At 43.3% G+C, this 22428-nt stretch overlaps 2 protein-coding genes across 6 annotated transcripts in view; both read right to left on the minus strand.

Moving 5' to 3' along the window:
• LOC116048264 (rho guanine nucleotide exchange factor 17) overlaps positions 1-6272 on the minus strand; it is a 57012-nt gene extending 50740 nt beyond the window's left edge. Inside the window, exons 1-2 of one of the 2 annotated variants that reach the window (XM_031297257.2) lie at positions 5275-6272; positions 499-5244 (exon numbers count right to left, since the gene is read on the minus strand). In XM_031297257.2, the coding sequence (XP_031153117.1) occupies positions 499-5244; positions 5275-5784 (5256 nt within the window). In that variant the 5' untranslated portion in view covers positions 5785-6272. Of the gene's footprint in view, positions 1-498 lie in introns of both variants that reach the window. The other variant, XM_031297256.2, reaches the window with a different exon arrangement.
• A 3024-nt stretch (positions 6273-9296) lies between these two features.
• On the minus strand, positions 9297-22428 carry LOC116048261 (P2Y purinoceptor 3). 4 transcript variants are annotated; one of them, XM_031297248.2, is made up of 4 exons: positions 22266-22428; positions 22033-22131; positions 10808-11253; positions 9947-10619 (listed from the first exon to the last, which is right to left on the minus strand). In XM_031297248.2, exons 3-4 carry the CDS (start codon positions 11242-11244, stop codon positions 9947-9949), a joined length of 1110 nt encoding a protein of 369 aa, XP_031153108.1. In that variant the 5' UTR covers positions 11245-11253; positions 22033-22131; positions 22266-22428. The 4 variants fall into 4 exon arrangements, with proteins under 4 accessions (XP_035857147.1, XP_031153108.1, XP_031153107.1 ...); XM_031297247.2 differs by having other exon boundaries at positions 22243-22327; XM_036001253.1 differs by lacking the exons at positions 22033-22131; positions 22266-22428 and adding an exon at positions 15861-16072.

The raw sequence follows: 22428 nt of genomic DNA on the forward strand, positions 1-22428 counted from the left end.
AAACAAATGCAGAAAACAGACACACGCGCAGTGGGCCTTGAAAGCCTTAAAGCCCTTAGTCTGAGATTTGTTTAATCAAACTAATAACATCCTCTGATGTTTGTTTAACACTGCTCAGCCTTTAATGGCTTCTGTATTGTAGTACTGCTCCCAAATCCACTCTGAAATGTATCATATTGGTCCGGAATCACAGTACTTTATAAAAGACCAGGCACACACATTCTTAGTTTTACTTTGAGTAACAAATCTAAAAAAAAAAAGTCCCATCTATCTTTCATTGTTACACAAAAACAAATCAGTTGCACCATATTATAAACATCTGAAAAGGCCAACTACAAATAATGTACACCCCCTTTCTCTCTCACTCAAATACAAACCAAATTTTAAAACCATGAATCATCAGAACTCAGACACCATGTAACAAGAGCACATTGAGCACACCAGCCTTGCACTTGCACACACACATGGCATTGAAAATGGTAAAAATTGTGGACTCACCACTTTGGGCTTGGTCCTCTGTGGAGTAGCTGTGGATGCAGTGTCCTCTGTGCTCTTCTTCTCTGGTCCAACTTCTGTAATTCCACTGGTGCTGGTCTCGCTGGGCCCCTCGCATGCCGACACTGAACCTTCTGCTTCATCCCTGGCCACTGGTAGAGGCCCTGGGCCCTCAGCAGTACTCAGTTCCAAAATATACTTCTGGGTCACATGCTCCAGAGATGGAGCCTCGTCTCCTGGGGGCTTACTTGAGGTTGAAGGCTCTGCAGTGGGTCGGACAGCAAGGCAGTCCACTTCCTTCAGTGGCTGGAGTTGGGGAGGTGGGGAGATGGGGATAAAGGTGGCGGGTTCGCTTGCATGGCGGACGTGCTTGGGTCTGGTTTTGGGTTTGGATTGCAGTGGGGGAAGGGGAGGGGTGATGTTGGTTTGGATGCTGTGATCCTCCTGCTCCTCTGAACCCAGTTCTGGGGGCTCAAATGGGTCCTCATGAGGGAAAAACTGAGCCAGCCTGTTTGGACGCTTTCTGGTTGACCGACGGATCAGTCTAGGGGACAGAACCTCAGCCAGCTTAAAGTTAAACTTCTGCAGCTCTGTCTCTTCTCCACTTTGGTCTATTAAATCATCATCTTCAGCATCATGGTTATCAGAGTGGGTTGTGCATTCTGACTGGGAACGAGCTTTCTTGACTTTTTTTATGTTTGACTGTGTCGGCAATGAGTGTTTAGGCTTCACTTCTGGCTCCCACAGTTCCTCCCTCTGCTCGTTTAAGATCGGCTCACTGCTGGAAGGTGGAATCGGACCAGGTTGATCGAGCTCACTGATTGGATGAGTACTGCCAATCTGACCTTTGAATTCAGGGTCATTCTGGGAAAGAAAAGGGGCATCGCTACGGCGACTGGGGTCACTGAATGACTTCTTCTTGGGAGCTTTGCCATTGCCATGGTCATCTGTCATCAGTCTGTCCATTGCACCTGGCTCAGCTACGATGCTCCTGATAACCCCACTGTAGTCACGGACAGCATCATCCCGGAGCCCGCCATCACTGCAAACTGACAAGTCACTGGCCACACTGCCCTTGTATTCTGACAGGATGGCCACATCAGAGGTCTCTGGAGCACCTCCTCCTCCTTTGACAGATAGGGATCCTAACAGGTTGCTGTCTACAGAGGAAAAATTGTTATTCCCTTCTTCTGCCACAGAACAGCGCCGCTGAGGCATGGGGTCACTGAGAGAGCGGTAGACTGTGGTCTCCCCATTTCCAGCAGCTGCTATTGCTGACTCTGCATTACTGCCATTACTGGGGTCGGAGCCTGTGTTGTTATTACCAGAAGGGGAGAACTTGCGCCTTCGACGGACAGAACTTGGTGTCACAGGGGCTTCAAGTCTTCCTCCTCCTGCGGTGCCTGCTGACCTGAGCAACACAGCGCTGTTGGTGTTGATCTCTTCACTGCTAGTGTTGACATTGTTGATACCAGCAGTGCTGCTCAGCTCCATGATAATACTGTCACTCTCAGCCATACGGGCATGACGAGGCAAGGAGGGAGGTACGCCGACTTCATTCAGACGATTTGTACAATTCAGGCTGTTCTCCGTCATCTCTTCTCTCTCCTTCTTAAACCCCTCCGCCTCATGGAGAGCCGATTGATTCCATACGGTGACAGGCTGCCCTAGCACATCCCTAGCAATTTGTGAACCCAAATTAACCCCTGCTGAACCCAGGAATGACCTCTCAGAGGGGTCACTGGGGCTTGTCTCTGGCTCGGTTACAATCCCTTCATCTGTTAAACTAGACTCATGGCCAGAAAGTTCATCCACAGAGCGGTCGTAGAACATGCTTTCCTCCGATTCGCCCTTCAGTAAAGCTCTCTCCGTCTCTCTGCTCTGTCTCTTTGCCTTCTCCTTGTACTCTGTGCCCCTGCTGTTTAGCTTCTCCAACTGCATACTTTGTCCATCCCTCTCGCTCCTCTCCCTCTCCCCGTTCTCTCTCTCCCTCTCATGTTTATCCCTGTCTTTTGTGTTCTTAAACTCAGCCTCTTGATCTGTCCTTGCCTGATACTGAATGCTCACTCCTGCTTTCTCCTTCTCCTCATTTGTTTTATTGAGCTGGAAACATTCATCCTCCAAATCATTATCAGTTCTCCTTACATCTACGTCATCATCTTCTCTAGTACTCATCTGGCAGATATCTCGAATGACCTGCCTGGCTTCCTGCACATACCTCTCCTGCAATGGAGTTGGCATCCCTTCCTCATCCTCATCATCAAATCCATAATCCCTCATTCTTTGTCCTCTCCTAACCCTCAAATCACCCCCATCACTTTCTACTTCCCTATCTGACACCGACACTCTCCCTCTATCTCCCTCTCCATCCAAGTCAAGCTGCTGCTCAGAGGAGCTCCTCTTCGTGGCGCCACCTGTCAAGTAACACCTCACTGCTGTTGTGGGTTTGTCTGAATAAGTGAAGGATTTTGCACGCCGCAGGGTGGCAGTCAGGTCTTTCAGTGACGGCCGACGACCAGAAGGTAGCAGGGTACTGCCATGAGCCCGTGAGCCCATCCTGTACACCGGTGTCCCCTCCATGACCCCGGATTTGTCTCCATTAGTTTTCCGCACCTTAAGCTCTGAGAGGTCAGATTTAAGAAAGCTTAAGAGGGACATAGTTTCTGAGGTGATATCAGGGTTGGACATGGATATTTGTTTTTTATCTTTATCATCCACCCCATCCCCACCTGTGGTCCTCCTTAATGCCGCGGTCTCACCACCCTCAACTCCTGCAGATACCCTGCCTTCTCTGGCAAGTACACTAGATAAGGGGGTGACTGTAGGCACAATCTTGGGGCGCACCCATACAGGGGTATGGGAGAAGTTATCCCCATGGCCAAAACTTGGGGAGCGGTACATGGTAAAATTCCCATGGTAAGTTTTACTCAGCATGGACGAGGATGCAGTTCTGCTAGTGTTGCCTCCTGCTCCGCTTGTGTTATATAACACATTTGCTGCACGGTTGGCGCAGCCAGCCTGGTCCTCCTCCTTAAGCGTCTCAGTGCTGGAGTACCGACTGCTGCAATGTGAACCACCAGGACTGGAAACAAATGGGGGGATATTGATCTTTGACACTCGTGATACACCAGTAAGTGTTGTGGATGTCACAGGTGAGGAGATGCGCTCCCATTGCTGCACCCTGGCTCTGTTACCGTGACTGCTGGGTGCTCTTGCCAAGTGGCTCCGAGATACTGTTCCTGGAAATTCTCCTCCTGTGTTTTGCTGGGGGTGCCTCTCTAAGTGCTCCATTGTCAAGGCCGTGTCACTGTCACTGTCTTCTGATTCGCCATCATGATCATCATAATCATCATAATCATCATGGCCTGTTCCAAGAGCAGCTCCACTGACTTTCTTCTTCTTTCTCAGCGAGCGGCGGCGCACTGCCTCTCGACTGTGCAGACCTAAAGAACCAGGGCTGTCCTCCTCACTGCCTGAAGACCTGCCAATGCTTTTAGCACCCCACCAGCCATTTTTACTGTGGGATAAATAGCTACCTCCTCGCTCAGTGGCGCCCCTTTCTCCTGCTCTATAGGAGATGGAAGGAGCTGGGCAAGAAGGAACAATCCAACTGCCTCCTCCACCTCCTCTTCTTCTCCTGGTGTGCACCTCCTCTTCGTCTCCAGAGCTAAACCTCCAGTGGTAGCTTAGGGGAGAGGCAACTCTTGCTAGGGTTCTTAGCTCGGTGGAGGGAGCTACAGTCGAGGAGGAGGAGGTAATGGCTTTATCTGGAGCTGGAGCAGAGGAGAGGGAGGAGGTGGGGGCTGGCGCTCTGGAGGAGCTATGTGAGGAATGTAAACTATCCCTGGGCAGCCCGACCCCCTGTCTATCCCTTCTCTCCCTCACTGTCGGCCGCTGAAGAGAGGAGGAGCAGGAGGACGTGTCCAAGCTCTCCGATCGACTCCAAGACGAAGTAGCAGGGGGTTGAAGGTCAGGGCTGGGGTCAGATGTCAACCCTGTTGTCCTAAGGGTCTTGTGGGCAGCCTCTGCCTCAGTGCTGGGACTATGAGATCTGAAGGGTGATGGGTCAATCCTCTGGTAGTGACTACCCCCAGTGCAACTGAGACTGCTACTGCCGCTGCTTTGAAAAGGGTTTCTGCCAGAAACGTGTTTGTTATTAGAACTTTGTGATTCTAAGTCTGCCTCCTCATCATTTGAGTACTGCTGCTGGTCAGTTTTGGAATAACAGTCCATACCGTAACAAGCAGTGCTTTCTTTCCTTTGTGCTCCAACAATGCATTTGCCATGCAAAGACAGGCTACTGGCTTCATTAGCAGAGCTGCAAGGCGAGACCTTGTCACTTCTATCCGAAAGAGGAGCACTTTTACTGGGGCTGAACTCGTGTAGATGTCCTCTGACGGCTGCTTTTAAATTCTCATAAGAGTCAGTCTTGTGCTGCTGTGTAGCTTGGCCTTGTATCTCATCAAAAAGTTGTCTAATTTTTGTGACACTGGGCCACTTTTCAGAGTGCAGGGGAATAAAGTCACTGTGGTGTGTAGAGAGATAACTTCTGTGAGATTTACAAGGTGGGGGAGCCCCTCTATTAGTAACATCCTCTTCCTCATCTGTAGTCAAAGTCTTTCTGGGATCAGGGTGACATGCATTGATTTGTGAATAATCTCTCTTACCAGAGTTGCTGTCGGTTGATAAACGCGTAAAAATCCGCTGCTTACTTTTCTTCTCTGATTCAGAGCCTGACACGGAGTCTGTGTCAGAGTAAAACTTTTGCACTTTGTCTGTCGGTGACTCTGCCGTCGTTGTATCACTATCCTGGAAATATCCACCACCACTGTCCTCGTGAGAAGATTTACGAGACGGACACCCGTCTCTCCTGGAGCCCTTGGCCCGAGGAAGAGTGTTGCTCCCCCGCGTCACTGCTGTGCCGTCTCCCGGTGAGACTCTGTGCGTCCCGGCAGAGCCGCTGGCGCTGCTGCTAAACTTCTCAGTGAGCTGTCGGATGGATGGAGAAATAGAGGAGAGAGGAGTGGAGGAGGCTCTCTTTGGATCTGCGGTCGGGAGGCCCGCAGTGGTAGTAGTGGCAGAGATTTTGGAAACTTTTCTTGACACACTGACATTACGCGTCGCAAAGGGCTGTTCTTTGCTGGGCTCCGGGGGGAGGGCGACGCCAGCTGCCTCCAAATCCTCTGGTTTGTGTTGTTGGTATTCACTCCTGTTGGCGCTCCAGGACCCCAACTTTTTAAAAGAGACGCTACGATACACAGCCGCATTCTTCCTCTCTCTTTCTGCCATTGTTCATGTCTTTTGTTAGATTTCACACACACATTTTAAATCCACGGATATTAGCATACAGGTCCAATCAATCTTTTGGAGTTGTAGTCCATTCCCCCCTCCCCCCCTCCCCCCCCTCAGAAGACTAACTCTTTTAAAAACGCAATTGTTGGCAAAGTTTCAAACTGCACTGTAACGAGGTTAATCAAGTAATAAACCTTTCAGTGAGTACGTAGGTGAGTGCTGCTCTTCTATCAAAACTTACATGTTGTCGATTCCCGAAACCGCATCCGTGCAAGGAGGAAAAGCGCTGCAACTTTTTTTTTTGGCCAAAACTTTCCCAACCTGTTCACAAACACAACTTTTCCATTGTTAATCCCTTACTACTTCTAAACCCATCGCCAGGTTAGCACGCCTGCACGGGCCCAACGCATCATCCACTGCTAATTTCCCGAACTGTTTGTGGATTCCTTATTTTTGGCATGATTTGGTTTTCCGTGACTTATATTGTTTTTTGCATGTTAATGCCTGGGATAGGGCAGAGGGGATGGGCGGGACTATGAGTATAGGGGCTGTCATAGCCCCCTCGGGGATTGAAAGGAAAAGACTTTTTCTTTTTTGATGGGAGAAGGCAGATACTGTGGACAAACTAGTGTAATTATAGCCCTTTCCCTTACGAAAAGGACAGTAGCACTGTCAGGAGTTTCATACAGGAAAAAACACATTTTAGAGCAACATTTAAGGACCTGCAGCCTTTTTTGTAAATATCCCTAGGACCATATCACTATAAACACACTTAATTTCTAAGATACAGTATAAACTCAGTATTTCTGTCTTTAGAGGTGAAGGGTCAAAGAGGAAGCCAGATAATATAACACTGATTTAACACTACATAACTGCATATTCAGCCAATAGCTCAATACAACAGTGTGTTATGATAGTGTTCGTGAATTAGTGTCAAAGAAAAACAAAGAAAAATGTTTTCACTCATGCACAATAACCCCTCTGTGGTGCTTGCCATGTGCCTGTCTGGTTAACAGGTCCTTTTGTTCCAGAGAGGAATTCTGTGTTCTGTTCCCTCAGAGATGAGTAGCTGCTGACTGCAGCGCCCTCCACAGGCTGACCTGTTAAATGTCAGGTCACTGTGGTGGTAGATCATGGCCTTTTGCTAAACTCCTTACACACATTTAACACATTAAACATATAGCACTGCGTCAAAGTAATTCCCCTACTTATTCAGTTTGGAAGCTCGGATTCAAGTTTTGGGATATATGTATTCTGCCCAATAAATTCCATGGAAATCTGTAACACACACTGCCAGGTGAAATTGTGTTAATGGAGTGTAAAAGTTCATGTTGTGTTGTGAAAGAGATGATCACAATATACATTCATCAGAAAATTACTTTCCACTGAATGAAGAAGGTAGTAGAAGACATTCATGATAGGCTGTGTGAGTTTTTTTTAATGGCTGTTTTCAGTTACGTTTTGACAACATCCGAAACATTTACACAAGCAAGCAACGCAAGGGGGCTGTATGAAAAAGAAAAGGAAAACACATAAATGTTACTTTGTCATCAACGTAATTATTTATGTCACAAAATTATAATTCTATTCCTGATACTACGCTGTGGCACAATATTTTATAAAAAAATAAAATAGAACTCTTCTAAATAATACTGATTGACACAAATATCTAGGCACGTGCATATACTTCTTAATCTCTCTAAACTGATCACACACACACACACACACACACACACTTCAGACAGATGTGGAAAAATATTAGACATTGCAAATATTCAACCAAACAGACACATAAACAACAAATTCACTTTGTGCTGAAGCCTGGAGCCCAACATACAGTATATTACAGTACTACCTTACTCACGATGCATGCTGTACACACACAAATACATTAAAACGTTTTTTTTTAAACATTTTTAAGTACATGACCTCATATTGTGGTCAAAATGCTCCCTGCATTTAAAATGCATGAACATTACATTCACAGTGGCGTCAGAGCAATTCAAAGGTAAGTCAAAGGTAAATTAAATGTTTAAAAAAAATCTGAATAACAGATTACTTTAGTTGTGGTCGAATTTCAAGCTTACAAACTCATGCTTTGTAAGTTGAGGCCGTGGTATCCCCGAGTCTCATTCAGGTCAGTGTCCAACATAACCTTTCCAGGCAGAGGAGTAATTCAACTCTGTTTCCATGGAAGAAGGGGGACGTAGCAGCTGTATGATAACACAGTGCTGCTCACCCTGCCAAGGCCATAGAGAAAGTAAACACATAACACATTTAGTCTGTGCTGAGATATTTGGGTGTCCACAATACCTTTGTTTACTTTGAAGGTTCAGCTAAACTTAACACCTCCAGCATGAGTTCAATGGGAGAAAAACTTGCTCTGGTTTATTGGCATGTCTTTAAACCAGTTACAATCGTCATGGGCGGCGCTAAGCACCGGACGGAGCCACGGTGCCTGTGCAAAATAGCCTCGGCAAGGAACTTGTTTTGGTGGAACGTGTACGTTCAAAAGTTGTGTTAGTCGGGAAACAGAAAACTCAGATAGTCTAGCTAGCTGTCTGGATTTACCCTGCAGAGATCTGGGGAGCATAATACTCATAAATCAACAGGAGTTTAAAATTCCAAAACAAAGAAAGCTGAAAGATGATGGACATCCAGCTGAAAAAAGAGGGACATCCGGCAGAATTTCTGTCGGCACCATAACAATCCCGGAAGTGGAACGTCGTGGATATAGACTACCAAATCATAAGCTCAGTTACATGGTATATCATAATAAATAGTAGAAGGAAGTTTAATTGTGTAGACTGTACACATTTAAACTTTATTGTATGCAGTTAGAGTTAGAGTAAACAGTACCAAGTACTAAAAAATTCACATTACTCTTTATAAGTAGAGCTCATATTCATAAATTCCTAAAATTCATTATTTGTTCTATGATAACACCTAACTTCCATCAGCAGAATTGATTTCTTGGATCAGAAACCACAGGGTTGAGCCTTAATATAGACCCTGCCCTGAAGTCCTCTAAGCATCTAATGCATATGATAACGACTCTTAAATGTATTAACAGTAGCACATACATCTGAATGGATTTTCTTTGTTCACTCGAGAATTTAAAGAACACATGGAGAAAGCTAAAGACTGATGGCCTATTTTAGGTGGTATGAGCTGGATATTTAGGTTTTGTTGGCATCAGTTGATCTCTGATTGTAGTAGCTAAGATCTTATCTTATTGGATAACTTGTTAAAATCAGTGGAATTTAAGGAACAGAGCCAGCATTTCAGTGCTGTGGGGTTACAACAGGGGGGTGCACACACCATCCAGTGGTGAAAACATGCAACAAATCTTACAACCTTTAGGGACAAGCAGAAATATTTATGTAATAGTGCATATACAAATGCAATTTCAACATGCAGTCATAAACATTTACAATCGCTTTGAGCATTTCACATGGCTTTTGCCATATTTGATTTTATCCCAAAGAATAAATGTATTGATCTTTTCACCTCCACATCACACATATCTCAACATCTTTTACCTTTACTTCTATATAAACTGCAGAGGCCTGCTAAAGTAGAAGAAACTCTTCATTATTTTGTCACGTTACAAAGTGTGAAACCAAAATTATTTACAAAAAAACAGTTTCTCCTTTACTACCCAGTGCACAGCGGAGACTGAAAGTAAACATTTCACAGATAACAGTGACAATGCAGGATGTGAATGCCCTTGTCTGCTGACAGTATAGTACATGTACAGCACTCCTCAGTCACAATAATAATGAAATAAAGACAAGATGTATTCTGTAATCTCAATGAGAAGTGTCCCAAATGCCTGAATTCCCCAAAACAATTGGGAATTTTTCCTCCTAGTTTTCTCAGTCTATGTTTACCTTTCATATGACAAGATTACAACCTTCATTTTGCATTTCAGAAGTCTTCTTGATATGCCAGTACCTCTACATTTCTTTAAGACCCTCTTCGGAAGGTATGGTTCTTTGTTGCAGTGAGTACGAGGTAAAAGCATAAAGGACTTAACATTAGAACATGCACGAGGAAACTCGGCAACCAATCCATGTACCACTTTGCAGCCTCCTAGGATCCACCAGTGGCGAAGCAACAAGGCTTTAATAAAACACTGTTGCGGAATATTGTTGGCTCACACACTGGTGCCCTTTTCCCTGAGGGTGGTGACTTTGCGCATAAACCTTCTGGTGCTCTGGCGGTAGCGTGGCTGGGTGAAGTAGAACAGAATCGGGTCCAGAAAGCTGTTCATGCTGGCAAACGGCCTGGTGCTTTTATAGATGATTGAGAACAAGTTTCTGGTCTCGCAGGGCGCGTCAGGCAGAGTACGCACCACCAGGTACATGGTCTTGGTGAGGTGAAACGGCAGGAAGCTTATGCAGAACACCACCGCCACCACAATAATCATCCTTACCGCCTTGTCCCGTTTCTCCCCAGTCGCCATGGAGACACCCTGGTAGGAGAATGGGCGGCAGAGGATCTGGGCCATCCGACAGTAGCACACCATCACCCCCATGAAAGGCAACAAGAAGCCGAGGCAGGTCAGCGCTATGCCGTAAGGATAATAATCCACTGAATTCTTTGGCGTACTTAAATCATAACACACCGTGTTGTTTCGCTGGATTCCTGTCGCAGCAAAGTGAAACGTTGGCGCGCACAGGGCGACGACGACCAGCCACACCCCTCCACAGATATACCACGCCGACCTGCGACCACCTTGCTTGTGCCACATCGCCATAGGATGGCAAATGCCCACATAGCGCTGCACACTGATGCAGGTGAGGAAGAGGATGCTGCCATGCAGATTACTAAAACAGGAAAAAGGAAATACTGTTGAGTCAAATCTTATTAGGCTGGTTTCTTCTGTACTGTGTTGTGAGAAAGACTAAAAGTGTTCTTATTTAACTGGAAAGTTAAAAAAAAGAAAATGATGGAATGCTTTTAACACACAGTTATACACAGAGACAATTAGCCAGTATTCAGTCAAATATCTCACCTGTAGAACTGAAACCTGACCAATTTACAGGCAAACTCCCCAAAGGGCCAGTAGTCATGACTGCCGTAGTTGTAGATGAGCAAGGGAAGGGACATCACATATAGGAAGTCGGCAATGGCCAAGTTGAGCATATATATGTTGTTTTTGGACAGATTGGGCCGAGTCCTCCATATCTTTAGTATGACAGCAGCATTGAGAGGAAGTCCGAGCAAGAAGACAAAAGTGTACACAGCGGGGAGTAAAATACGTTTAAAGTCTTCCTTATAGGTGCAGCGAAGGACTTCTAACCCGCTGGTGTTGCTGACGTTGCTGACGCTGGCGATGAAGCCGTTTGCTGCGTATGGCTCCGTAGGCCATACGTTGGTAGAGAAGAAGTCCAAAGGGAAGGTTTTCGAGATGAGGGTGTCAGTCGAGAAGAGGTTGACAGAATGTGGCATCTTCGCATCCTGGAGGAGACACAGCGAGAGTCATGAGGGGGTTGTTTACTTTGACAATAATGTCAATATTTTAACGGACAAAAAAAAAAAAACCAAGAGTGATTGTGTTTATATGCACAAAAACAAATGTGATTTTGCACAGTCTATTGGCAATATTAAAATTACATAACAGGAGAAATTCCCACTCAAAATAAAATGTGTATGGATGTTAAAGCACACACTGTACAAACCACACATTACACCAGTTTTACCTAAAACAAATAACACATTATAACATTGACATTAAGTTATATTTTTATATGTTTATATAAAAATGGACAATACAGATAAACATTGTTACAATGGAGGAAGTAATGCAGCACATGTAATGTATATACAGGGCATTTAGCTGAAGCAAGATGCTGTTCGTGGTTGGCCTTTTAAATTCCGGTCAAATCAAATCATAAAGCAAACAAATAGGTAAAATAGATTTAGCATGAAATTGACACACTGTGTGCATGTGTATATGTGTGTATCTATGTATTTTACATGCTTGTGTATGCATTAAAAATATTTTTTTTTTAGTTTTTCAGTGCCTGTGTGATGACTGTATTCAGGTGTTCAGACAGAGAGAGAAAGTCTCCACCAGAGGGCACAAGAGATTACTGTTTGTTTGATTTTGCCATCAACATCTGCAACATCACAGGAAAGCAGTCGTCTTGAGCCCCGTCAACACTGGACTTTTCCTATAATTATTATTTTACTGAAATGAAAGTACATAAGCAGTAGCAATCAAATGTAGTTAAAGTAGTAAATGTACTCATTGTAAAGATTTTTTATTTTTTTTTTTAAATCTCCCCAGGCCTCTTAAAGTTATTCTATATCCTATATCTAACTACAGAAAGTCTAACGGAAGGAATATCTGTCTGTGTGTGAGTGTGTATGTTCGCCTTCCGGATTTCTGTCATTGGAATATCTGGAGAACCGTTCATCTTATGCACTGTACTTGACACTTGGCGGGTGCATTGCTGGGTACCCAAAAGAGCTGGGCGATATGGAGAAAATCAAATATCACGATATTTTTGACCAAATACCTCGATATCGAAGCAATATTATAGGGTTGACAATTGGTGCTTTCAGAAAATTTTTACACAATGAGATTTTTGATAAATAATCATCAGGACTTGCACACATGTCGAATTTGGTGAAGGTTGGACACATTAATAAATTGTGAATAAAAATGAGTGAGCGCACAGTAAAGGTTGGGGGGAGTATGTCTTCTGCAGCAGGCTAAAATGCCTATTTGGAAATGAATACCTCCGCTAAGTGTATTTCACCGTGTGTATGTTTCTGGCGGAAACATGCTGGATAAATTAACGTTATAACTGAACTCTTCTTCACTTCCCTCCATGAGCACGAGCGGATATCCTACAGGAACATCCTCACTCAAATTGTGTAAGTTTACTAATTTATAACATTAATGTTACCGCCAGCAAAATAACTCCCCTAATTAGATCTACGTTTTAAAGTTACTTTATAACCATCAAGCGACCAAGCCTATTTGGAAATGAATACCTCTGCGGCAGTGTTAATTACGTACACCTTTGCTCGTTGTTACAAGGTGGTCACTATGTATTTAGTAGGAGTACTAGTAGTGCTAAATTACTAGATTATACTGCAAAATCATGGCCTAGCCAACCAGCCCATTAGATTATAATAATTGAATCCTTGTATCACTTTATAACTATGGAAGCCGGAAAGCTGCAGGTTTTGAAATGAAAACCACTGCAGACTGTCTGGTGGTCTCCCACTCACAACGTACACTGTCTGGAACAGGTTGTTATACTCAGAGATTAATCAACATCTTAGTTACTGCTCCCACCACCAACATCAATCATATCCATTACCTTCATGGCAGCATGTGGGCGAGTAAGTGATTGTCTTAAGCCACTTCCTTTAAAGCCTCGTCAGACTGTGACTCACTGCATTTCGCAACTAGCTATGTGTGTGTTAGCGTACATGTGGAGTGTTGTGTTAAACTGCTAAAAAAAAATTGTGTGTCAAAAAAAAAAAAAAAAAAAAAGTGTGAGTCTGTAAGAACTTGTTTTAAGTTAACTCCTCTGTGTAGGTGCGTGAACAGTTTGTTGTGAGCAACAGTGACGCATGATTTCATAATTCCTGGAAAAGTAATTTGAAGGAGGAGGAGGGAGCAAAGTGCCAGCAGACAATACAAACATTTCACTACGTTGAACCAATGAGCAGGCACAGAGGAGTAACAAAGATTTTGGAAAGTGCACCGCAGTTTTTGCTGATGACTCATTTTTCTAGTGTAATTCTGATTTTTTTTGATTTGTCGACTAGCCCGTTTCAAGAAAGACCTTGAGACCAATTTCTCAGCTATCTTAAAGCCCAGTGACTTAACTCAAATCACTAAGATTTCTGAAAACACTGCACTTGCGGGCTCTTGTTTGGACTGAAGGTGCCTTTTTTGGCCAGCGCTCATGCTCATGTTTAGGCATGTCTTTAGTCAGTCTTACCTCTAGGGATAAGATGTATATAATGAACACTTTTTGTGACTTTTCTGACTTTGATATTAAAACTGCAATCCATACTGTAACTTTTCACATGTGCAGCCAAGGTGATGGCGCCTCCTGTTTGTCACTTTGTGGTTGTTGGAATTCATAATGTTGGCAATGCATATGCAGTTAAAGTGTCAAAGAGCGAGCAACAACATGAAACCAAACGTGTCATTTACTTTACTAAAAAACTAAACAGGTCACTGGCAGGTCTCCTTTGTGTAGTATTACACTGTAAAGTTTCCTACAATACAGAGGAGGGGAAAAAAGAAAGAAAACTAACTCATTCTGGATACTACAAGCCCTCGCAAGCAAATCATTGATCTACAAAGCAAAGCAGGAATAACAGATGAGATCTGCCAACTGAAACACGCACAGCTCTGATTCCCATATTGAATATCTGCCCCTCATTAAGACTGCCACTGTGGTGCAGATCATCATATACTGTCTCACTGGAGGAAGATATTGTTCACAAGAATTAATGAACTGTTGAGTGTCAATTTCTTTTTAAATTAATAAGGGAAAACAGTCAAACTGAAATGTAAACCTCTTCCTGAGATATCTTATCTGTTCAAAACATGTTTTGCTTTGTTTAGATTGATATGAATGAGTGCAGTTGATAAGCCATATTTGATCACTGGCTTTTATGATTAATCCCTAATGGGTTTTAAGTTTGTAATTGTTCGGCCGATAGTCAAACCACAGATTGAAGAGGAACAATGCAAATTCCGTCCTGGTCGTGGAACAACGGACCAGCTCTTCACTTTTGCAAGGATCCTGGAGGATCTCCATCCACGTATGGAGAAGGCGTATGATCGGGTCCCCCAGGAGATATTGTGGGAGTTGCTGAGGGAGTATGGGGTGAGGGGGTCCCTTCTCAGGGCGATCCAATCCCTGTACAACCAAAGCGAGAGATGTGTCCGGGTTCTCGGTAGTAAGTTGGACTCGTTCCAGGTGAGGGTTGGCCTCCACCCGGGCTGCGCTTTGTCACCAATCCTATTTGTGATATTAATGGACAGGATATCAAAGTATAGTCGTGGTGGGGATCTCATCACTGCTTTTTGCAGATTATGTGGTCTTGATGGCATCATAGGTCCGTGACCTTCAACTGGATCGGTTCGCAGCCGAGTGTGAAGCGGCTGGAATGAGGATCAGCAACTCTAAATCTAAGGGCCATAGTTCTCAGCAGGAAACCGATGGAGTGCCTACTCCAGGTAGGGAATGAGTTCTTACTCCAAGTGAAGGAGTTCAAGTACCTTGGGGTCTTGTGGGGCGAGTGAGGGGACAATGGAGGGGGAGATTGGCCGGAGAATCGGCGCAGCGAGGGTGGTACTACGTTCACTTTATCGCACCGTTGTGACGAAAAGAGAGCTGAGCCAGAAGGCAAACGTCTCGACCTACCGGTCAATTTTCGTTCCTACCCTGACCCATGGTCATGAACGCTGGGTCATGACCGAAAGAACGAGATCCAGGGTACAAGCGGCCAAAATGGTTCCTGAGGAGGGTGGCTAGCGTCTGCCTTAGAGATCATCGTGAGGAACTCTGAGTAGAGCCGCTGCTCCTTTGCGTCGAAAGGAGCCAGTTAAAGTGGGCGCCTCCCTAAGGAGGTGTTCTAGGCACGTCCAGCTTGGAGGGGGCCTCTGGGAGGACCCAGGACTAGGTGGAGAGACTATATTGATGTATAAGTATAAAGAAATATTGCTCTTCTAAAAACAAGGCAAATAATTTTAAATTACACAAAGGTTTACAAGTGTACGGGTTAAGACTATTTTTTGGCAAGATTTACCTGATGAAGGTCTAAGACTGAAACGTAGTATTGTTCTAAATAAATTATTGCTTGCGTGATGGTCAGTGTGTGGGACTTTCTCTAAGCTTTTGATCTGCTACTTTTCATCATATCCTACGCACCTGCCCGACAAAAGAGGTGTGCAAAAAAGCTTTCCTACGTGGCAAGATTCTCTGAACATCAAAATGAAGTGTGAAATGAAGTCATTTCAAGCCACATGTTTACTCCATTGCGGCACTAACCGCAAATACTAATTAAAAACATTGCTCACCGACCTTTGCAGGAATTCATTTGACTAGGTCATTATGGGTGTGAAGGAGTCATCTACTTTTGCTCTATGAAAACAGTGCAGCTTTTTCTGCCCACATAGTTGTAGTGTTTTTGGTAGATTTTCTGAAACTGTGGGAAAACAGACATGTATTCTGTAACAAGACATCTGAAAGCTTTAAAGCTGTTACAGTTATACCACCTTTAGAGGAAAATCATGTGATTATAATGCAATAGTTTTTATTCTCAGTTTAGAATAAATCCATTTCATATATATATATATATATATATATATAAATTGATATTTTACCATAAACTTAAACTGTTTCTTGGATAAAGTGGAGCTCTCCTAGTGGGCAACCATTGCCACTTGTCTGAGAAAGAAAATTGCTGTAAATGCTCAAACATGGTGTACAGTACTTCTGTAAATGTTACAATGAGCAGATTAAAGATCACCTACACTGCATGGCAATAAATATAGCCATTCATCAAGTAATGTGGTCAAAGGTAAAACCGCTCTTCCATGCTGCATTTCCTGATACATCTGAGCATCTGTAAAAATCTGTTTACCCTTAAAAGCATCGTACTGTATTCGTCCACAGCCGAAAAGCTTATTGGAGAATGCAGGCATCGTAGTTGCGCGCTACCTCTCGCATGCTAAGCGAGCGCTCTACCATTTGAGCGAATTCCCCTGCACGCTATACAGAACCACCCAATGACATGTAATTTAGCAGTACACACCCACAGTCCTGCCCACAAGAGTAATGTTACCAGTCAGCGACAGTGACGCTGCCTCAGTCTACACTCTATTTCTCTCTCCCTCTCTTTTACACATGTTTTGACAAGAGAGACAGGTTGCTGCATACTCTGCCCTCAGGCCTGCCAAAAGCTAAGAGCTGAAGGTGACGCAAGATTATTTATAAACCACGATTGCAAGAATGTGACTGCAACTCAGGACAAATACAGGAGATTAACATATCAAACATAACCCCGACAGGGGTTGTAAATCAAACACCACAAATAAAGTTTGAATGATTATTCAGCATGTGGATTTGGTACCGTCAGGACTTTTGAACCCTGGTTAAGGTAATATGAGTCAACCGAGAGTATTTCAACATTCAACATCAAGCTCTGATTAATCCCTTAAATGCTAAATCCCCAGCACTAAACAACGGACACAGCTAGTAACTAGCAGCTGAACATAGAAGAATAACTTTATTGTCATTATGCAAGCACAAAGAAATTTCTATTGTGTCAGCCTCAAATTGTGCATTGTATTAAGGACTTTACACATATTTACAAAGAATAAAATAAGGCGCAAATGAGATAAGAGAGAATAAATATCAGCGCTAAAAAGTAGTACAGAATCTAAGCAATATAAGGCAAAAAATAAAGGCAATTAGAGCTCGGCAATATGGATAAAATAAAATATCACCATTTTTTTGACCAAATACCTCAATATCAATATTGCGGTGATATTGTAGGGTTGACAATTGGTGGTTTCACAACATATTTACACAATGAGATTTTTGATAGATAATCAACGTGCATATAATGACTAAGCAGGTAAAGGCAAATAATAGAACAGCTAGAACAGTCTGGTAAGTTCAGAAAATGACATCACTTCACTGTAATGTAGGCTTGTCAAACCAGGAAAAGACAACACTTGTGTCATATTACGACAAAGACAGAGACATGGTCTCGCATGTACAAAACATGCATGCACACGTCAGCACACAACCATATACTATATCCTCTATACTGAGATAAACAACAAACATTATAACATTTTATCAACAAAGACAGATGCAGCTGCAATGGAAAAACACACACACACAACTGCGTTTGTCTTAATTAGGAAAAAAAAAACACCTATCATCTTGGCTAATATGTTGCAGGCTAATACAAGTCGTTCAATCGTGAGGACAGGCACTGTGGCCAGTACACGGGAGACATTTGAAACCAATCAGCTGCACCATAAATAGACACATGGGTGATGAGGAAGGCTGGTGTTCAACGCACGCACACGCACACGCACACGCACACACACACGCACACACACACACACGAGAATAAAACAATTGCTTGTTGCATATGACCCAACTGCAATCAGTCAACGGTCCTCATAAACAACTATCAAACTCTCCTCAGAGAGCACAGGCTGTCTCTCAAATAGGAAGCAAGCAACCCAAACATTTCAACTAAACCTCCCCTTTTGTGGTATTCTCTGAAACATTACGCATTTCCATTGATTTCCACAGAAGAAGTTTTAGGTACAAATATGGACAATATTTACATGGCTAAAAGGGCTTTTGCAGGAATCTCTTAGAAGATCTCCTTCTGGCAGACCCACACCAATAGCCAGTTACTTCTAGTCCAGTGAAAAGGAGATGGACAGGAGCATCTAAAGTGAAATGGATCACACACACAAGACAATACACAGCGCTCCGCTGGTAATAATTTGTCATAACTTGTGGACAAAAACGTGTTGATGCTCGTTGCTGTAAGGATTTGGACAGAGGATTTTATCAGGCGTGTAAAGACTGAGACAGCAGTTTAAGCTGGCCTCTGTGTGATATCAAGGCGTTGCCATACACAGGGGGGAAGTGAACGCAGCTCCGATGAAACAATGTAAAATCAGAGACAGGATAGTAGGGCATCTGGCACTGCAACCTTCTAGGTTCCTTCTAGCACTTCATTCAGCTTTGCTTTGCTCTAACAGCTCAATAGCTAGCTAATAATATATCCATTCTGCCAAAATCATTTTCAGCCAACACAGATAATTTTGTTAGCCTGGTTCCAGATTTCTGAATCGCCATTCACATCTCAGATTTGTTCAGAGAAGCAAACGACCAATCAGAGTTTAGTAGGCAGGATTAAGATTAAGGATGTCATCCTTCTGCATAGATAGCTAGCATCCCAATTACTTTAATGAAAAACTGTGACAGAATAATGGGGCGATAAGAGCGGATGAGATCAACCACAGCTGTACAACTTGTAAGCCGACTTACAGAAGTTTTAATTGTATCTGTGGCTTCTTAAAAAACAACCCCTATGTAGTACATGCCAATGGTACAACTGTACGTACAAGTAAAGTTGAATTAATCTAAATTAACGAAATTGCTTTAGGCTAACCTGTTGTGGGAGAACCTACTCTAAATGTCTCCAACAAAGCGCTGACCATGTAAATTGTTTCTGTTTTGCCATCAACAAGCACAACATCAAGCGTATTTGAATCGCTGAACGATTTAGGAGATGTTCAATAGCCTGACAAACAGCACTGGTAAGAAACTTATGTAGCACGTTGACACACACACACACACACACACACACACACACACACACACACACACACAATGTCCAGTCCAATTTCATCTCTCTCATTTCTGTCCTTTACACTGCTGATAATAAGGTCATGTTGATAATGCAAACATATTTTCAACTTCTGTTGCTGCCCAGGCACTTGTTTTTGCTCTTGAACGGTAATCATTATTGGTACCTTTTAATGTTGATAGAAAAACATGTTTTTCCAAACAGGCTGCTGCAAGCTGTAACAGCTTGATGCACACCTCTGGTGAGACAAAAAGCTTACCAGAGTGGCAAGTAGTAGTTAGCCGGTGCCCTGTGGTGACTGTTGTCATGGGTTTGTGGTGCAGAGGGTATGTGAATGCAGCTCTGGTAAAAGCAGAGTCAGTAAAGCATAAAGTACAGGAGACAGGACAAAAAGAAAAGAAATGTCTCTACTAACTGATTCCCCAATGCATCTCTGACAATCTTGGAGAATTATACAGTGTCTTTTTTTTTAACATAAGCTCTGGTCATTCTAAATGCTACTCAGACCAGAGAAGTCAGATTTTATCTTGGCTCATTCGTATTAAATTGCCAAATTTAAGAAGACATTTGACTGGCATGTATTGGATGGCTGCCATAATAAAAAGACTGAGCTTTTGATTATATACTTAGGGAGATAATACTGTGCAGTTAACTTTGTCCTATAAACAACCTTGGCTGTTTTCCCTCTCTCTACCCCTCTATCACCTCCTTATCTCTGTCTGTGTGTCTCTAATGGCCCTGACACACCAACCCGATAATCGGCCATCGGACAGTCTGGCGAGGTCAGTGACTCGAGTCGGTTCGGTGTGTTCCGGGCCGTCGTCCGTCGGAGGAGCCGTCGACCTTCATTTGGGCTGACTTGCTGGGTCGGAGGGCGGGCAGTCGGACTCAATGACCAATCTGATTGGCAGAGTGCTAACCCGGAAATAACGAGCGGGATGAGCATGACTAGAGTCTCTCAAAATCGGACGAAAATCTTTTAAACTGACCTTTATCGATCTGAAATGAAGACAGATTCAGCAACTGCATGGCCTATTTCGCTTAAATTGTTTTCAGAAACACGTTTCGGGGGAACTATCTTAGTAAAATATGAGATCGTATTCTGAACGAAGCCGCTATTATGCCCGGTTGAAAAATCTGGGAGCAGCCAGACCCACGTGACGCGTTCGTCCAATCAGCTGCCGGTTTTCATTTTTTGGGCGACAATACAGATTACCGCCGCCTGCTGTTATGGAGACCTATTACATCTCGCTCACGCGCAGAACATACGCTCAAGTCGGCGTCGCTTCGGTGTGTTCCCGAGGTCCAAAAAGTGCCTCGGGGAGCCAACTGATCAGTCTTTTCTGCCAACGGTTAGCCGTTGGTGTGTCAGGGGCTTTAACCAGTGTTATATTAGTCTCTTCCCAGTCAGACAGACAAAATACCTCCAGAAGCCTGACCATTGCCTGGCAGAAAGGAATCTTTACTAAAATCACAATCACCATGCCAAAGCTTCATGGCGAGTGTGCCAGGTCTTCACACAAGACAGCCCATCCAAATGATTCCTTGTTATTACGTCTGTGATGTGACAACTTGTTTTTACTAGAATTGGGTACAATTCCCTTGCTGCTAAAGAAAGTATTGAGAAAACAGTGTGACATATAAAAATGTGTTATTATGAGTTCATTGCAAAAATCTTACATCTGTATTTTTTCCACTGGTGTCATCAACAGCAGAGATGATGTAACGACTGAAGGGACGCAAATCATGTGCACGCAGAACTGAAACAAATATCCAACGACAGGAAAATTGGAAATGTAATTTTTCAAGCAATAATGCAACAGAATTTACCAATTTCCCACTTCTCAATTATAAGGATTTGCTGTTTTTTTGTTGGTCTGATGTGACAGTAAACTGCACATTTAGAGGTTTTAGACTGCTGGTCGAACAAATCACGACATTTGAAGACGTCACTTTTGCCTCTGGAAACTGGGATGGCTATTTTTTCATCTCCAATTCAATGTAACATAAAAAAAAGTCTAAAACATATTTATCAAGTCACTTCTGCAAACAAGACATTATTAAAATTTTCCATCTGTGATGTCAAAAAGTAATGTTTTCTCTCAAGCTGAAAAAAAAAACCGCAAACCAAATTCATGGGAAGAGTGGAAGTTTCCCAGCATGATTTTATGGCCTCATTTGTTTTGGTTTGAGACTTTGGCCTCAATAATTACAATTATCTTTTGGCTTCATTTTCATTGTGATGGTTCTGCAAAACCTGACACTATACAGTGTGTTCTGCAAGTTTCACATAGATGCTGTCACAACTACTTACACCTGGAATAGTATGTGCACAGTAAAAAAAAAAAATAATAATACTGAGGCAAGCCACTGTGCAGTCTGCATCAGATTAGTTTCTTGGGTTGTTTCTTTAATTTCCCAGATTTAGAGAAAACAGGGAAGGGATGCAACGAATCTGATTTACAGCAAGGTGGCTCTGATCAGAAATACAAAAGACAAATCTTCCTCCACCATAACAGAAACTTTACATTTGATTTATTTCAGTACCTAATCGTCCTACTGTTTAGTGTATCTGGTTCATTCCGTTCAGTGTAAGTTCCCAAAACATTACCTGGCTGTAGTAGGCTTATAATTAAATAAAAGATGTAGGAAGGGGTCAGATGTCACCACAAAACTATAAAAAGGAGCTAGCTAGAGCAGATATGATAAGACTGGTATAAGCAACACAGCCACGCTAAGCCCCAATGGGAATATGAAGTTCTCATTTGTTTGATTAAAATGCCTTAGCTAGATATTTATTTCAAAGTGAGAAAAAGAGGCAAAAAACTGTAAATAAATACAACTTACCCTGAATGACAGCAACAACAACAAAAATGAAGTGGCAACATCAACAAGTTGGCGACTCCATGATAGCCTACAAGACTCGTCCTGCTTCTTCCCTCTCCTCTGCAACAAGACAAGTTCAGCGTGGTGGGAAAAACGTTGCGGAAACAAATAAATCACTATGAAGCTGTTTTTATTCAACAAACACCGAGTAAAAGTGTGGTTTAAACTCGCCGCTTCTCTGTCTCCGGACCTACCTGCTGTGACTTCGGCTGAGGCACACACGCTTCACACACTGTTGCTACCTACTACTGCTGTTGTTGCTGCTGCTGCACAACGGCGCGCGCTACACAGGGGCCACGCACGCGCAATGAGTCTCCAGCGCATAACCAGGGCAAAGGGAATGATTCAAAATGAATG

Source organism: Sander lucioperca, chromosome 5, assembly GCF_008315115.2.
Source record: "Sander lucioperca isolate FBNREF2018 chromosome 5, SLUC_FBN_1.2, whole genome shotgun sequence".
NCBI classification, from domain to species: Eukaryota; Metazoa; Chordata; class Actinopteri; order Perciformes; family Percidae; genus Sander; species Sander lucioperca.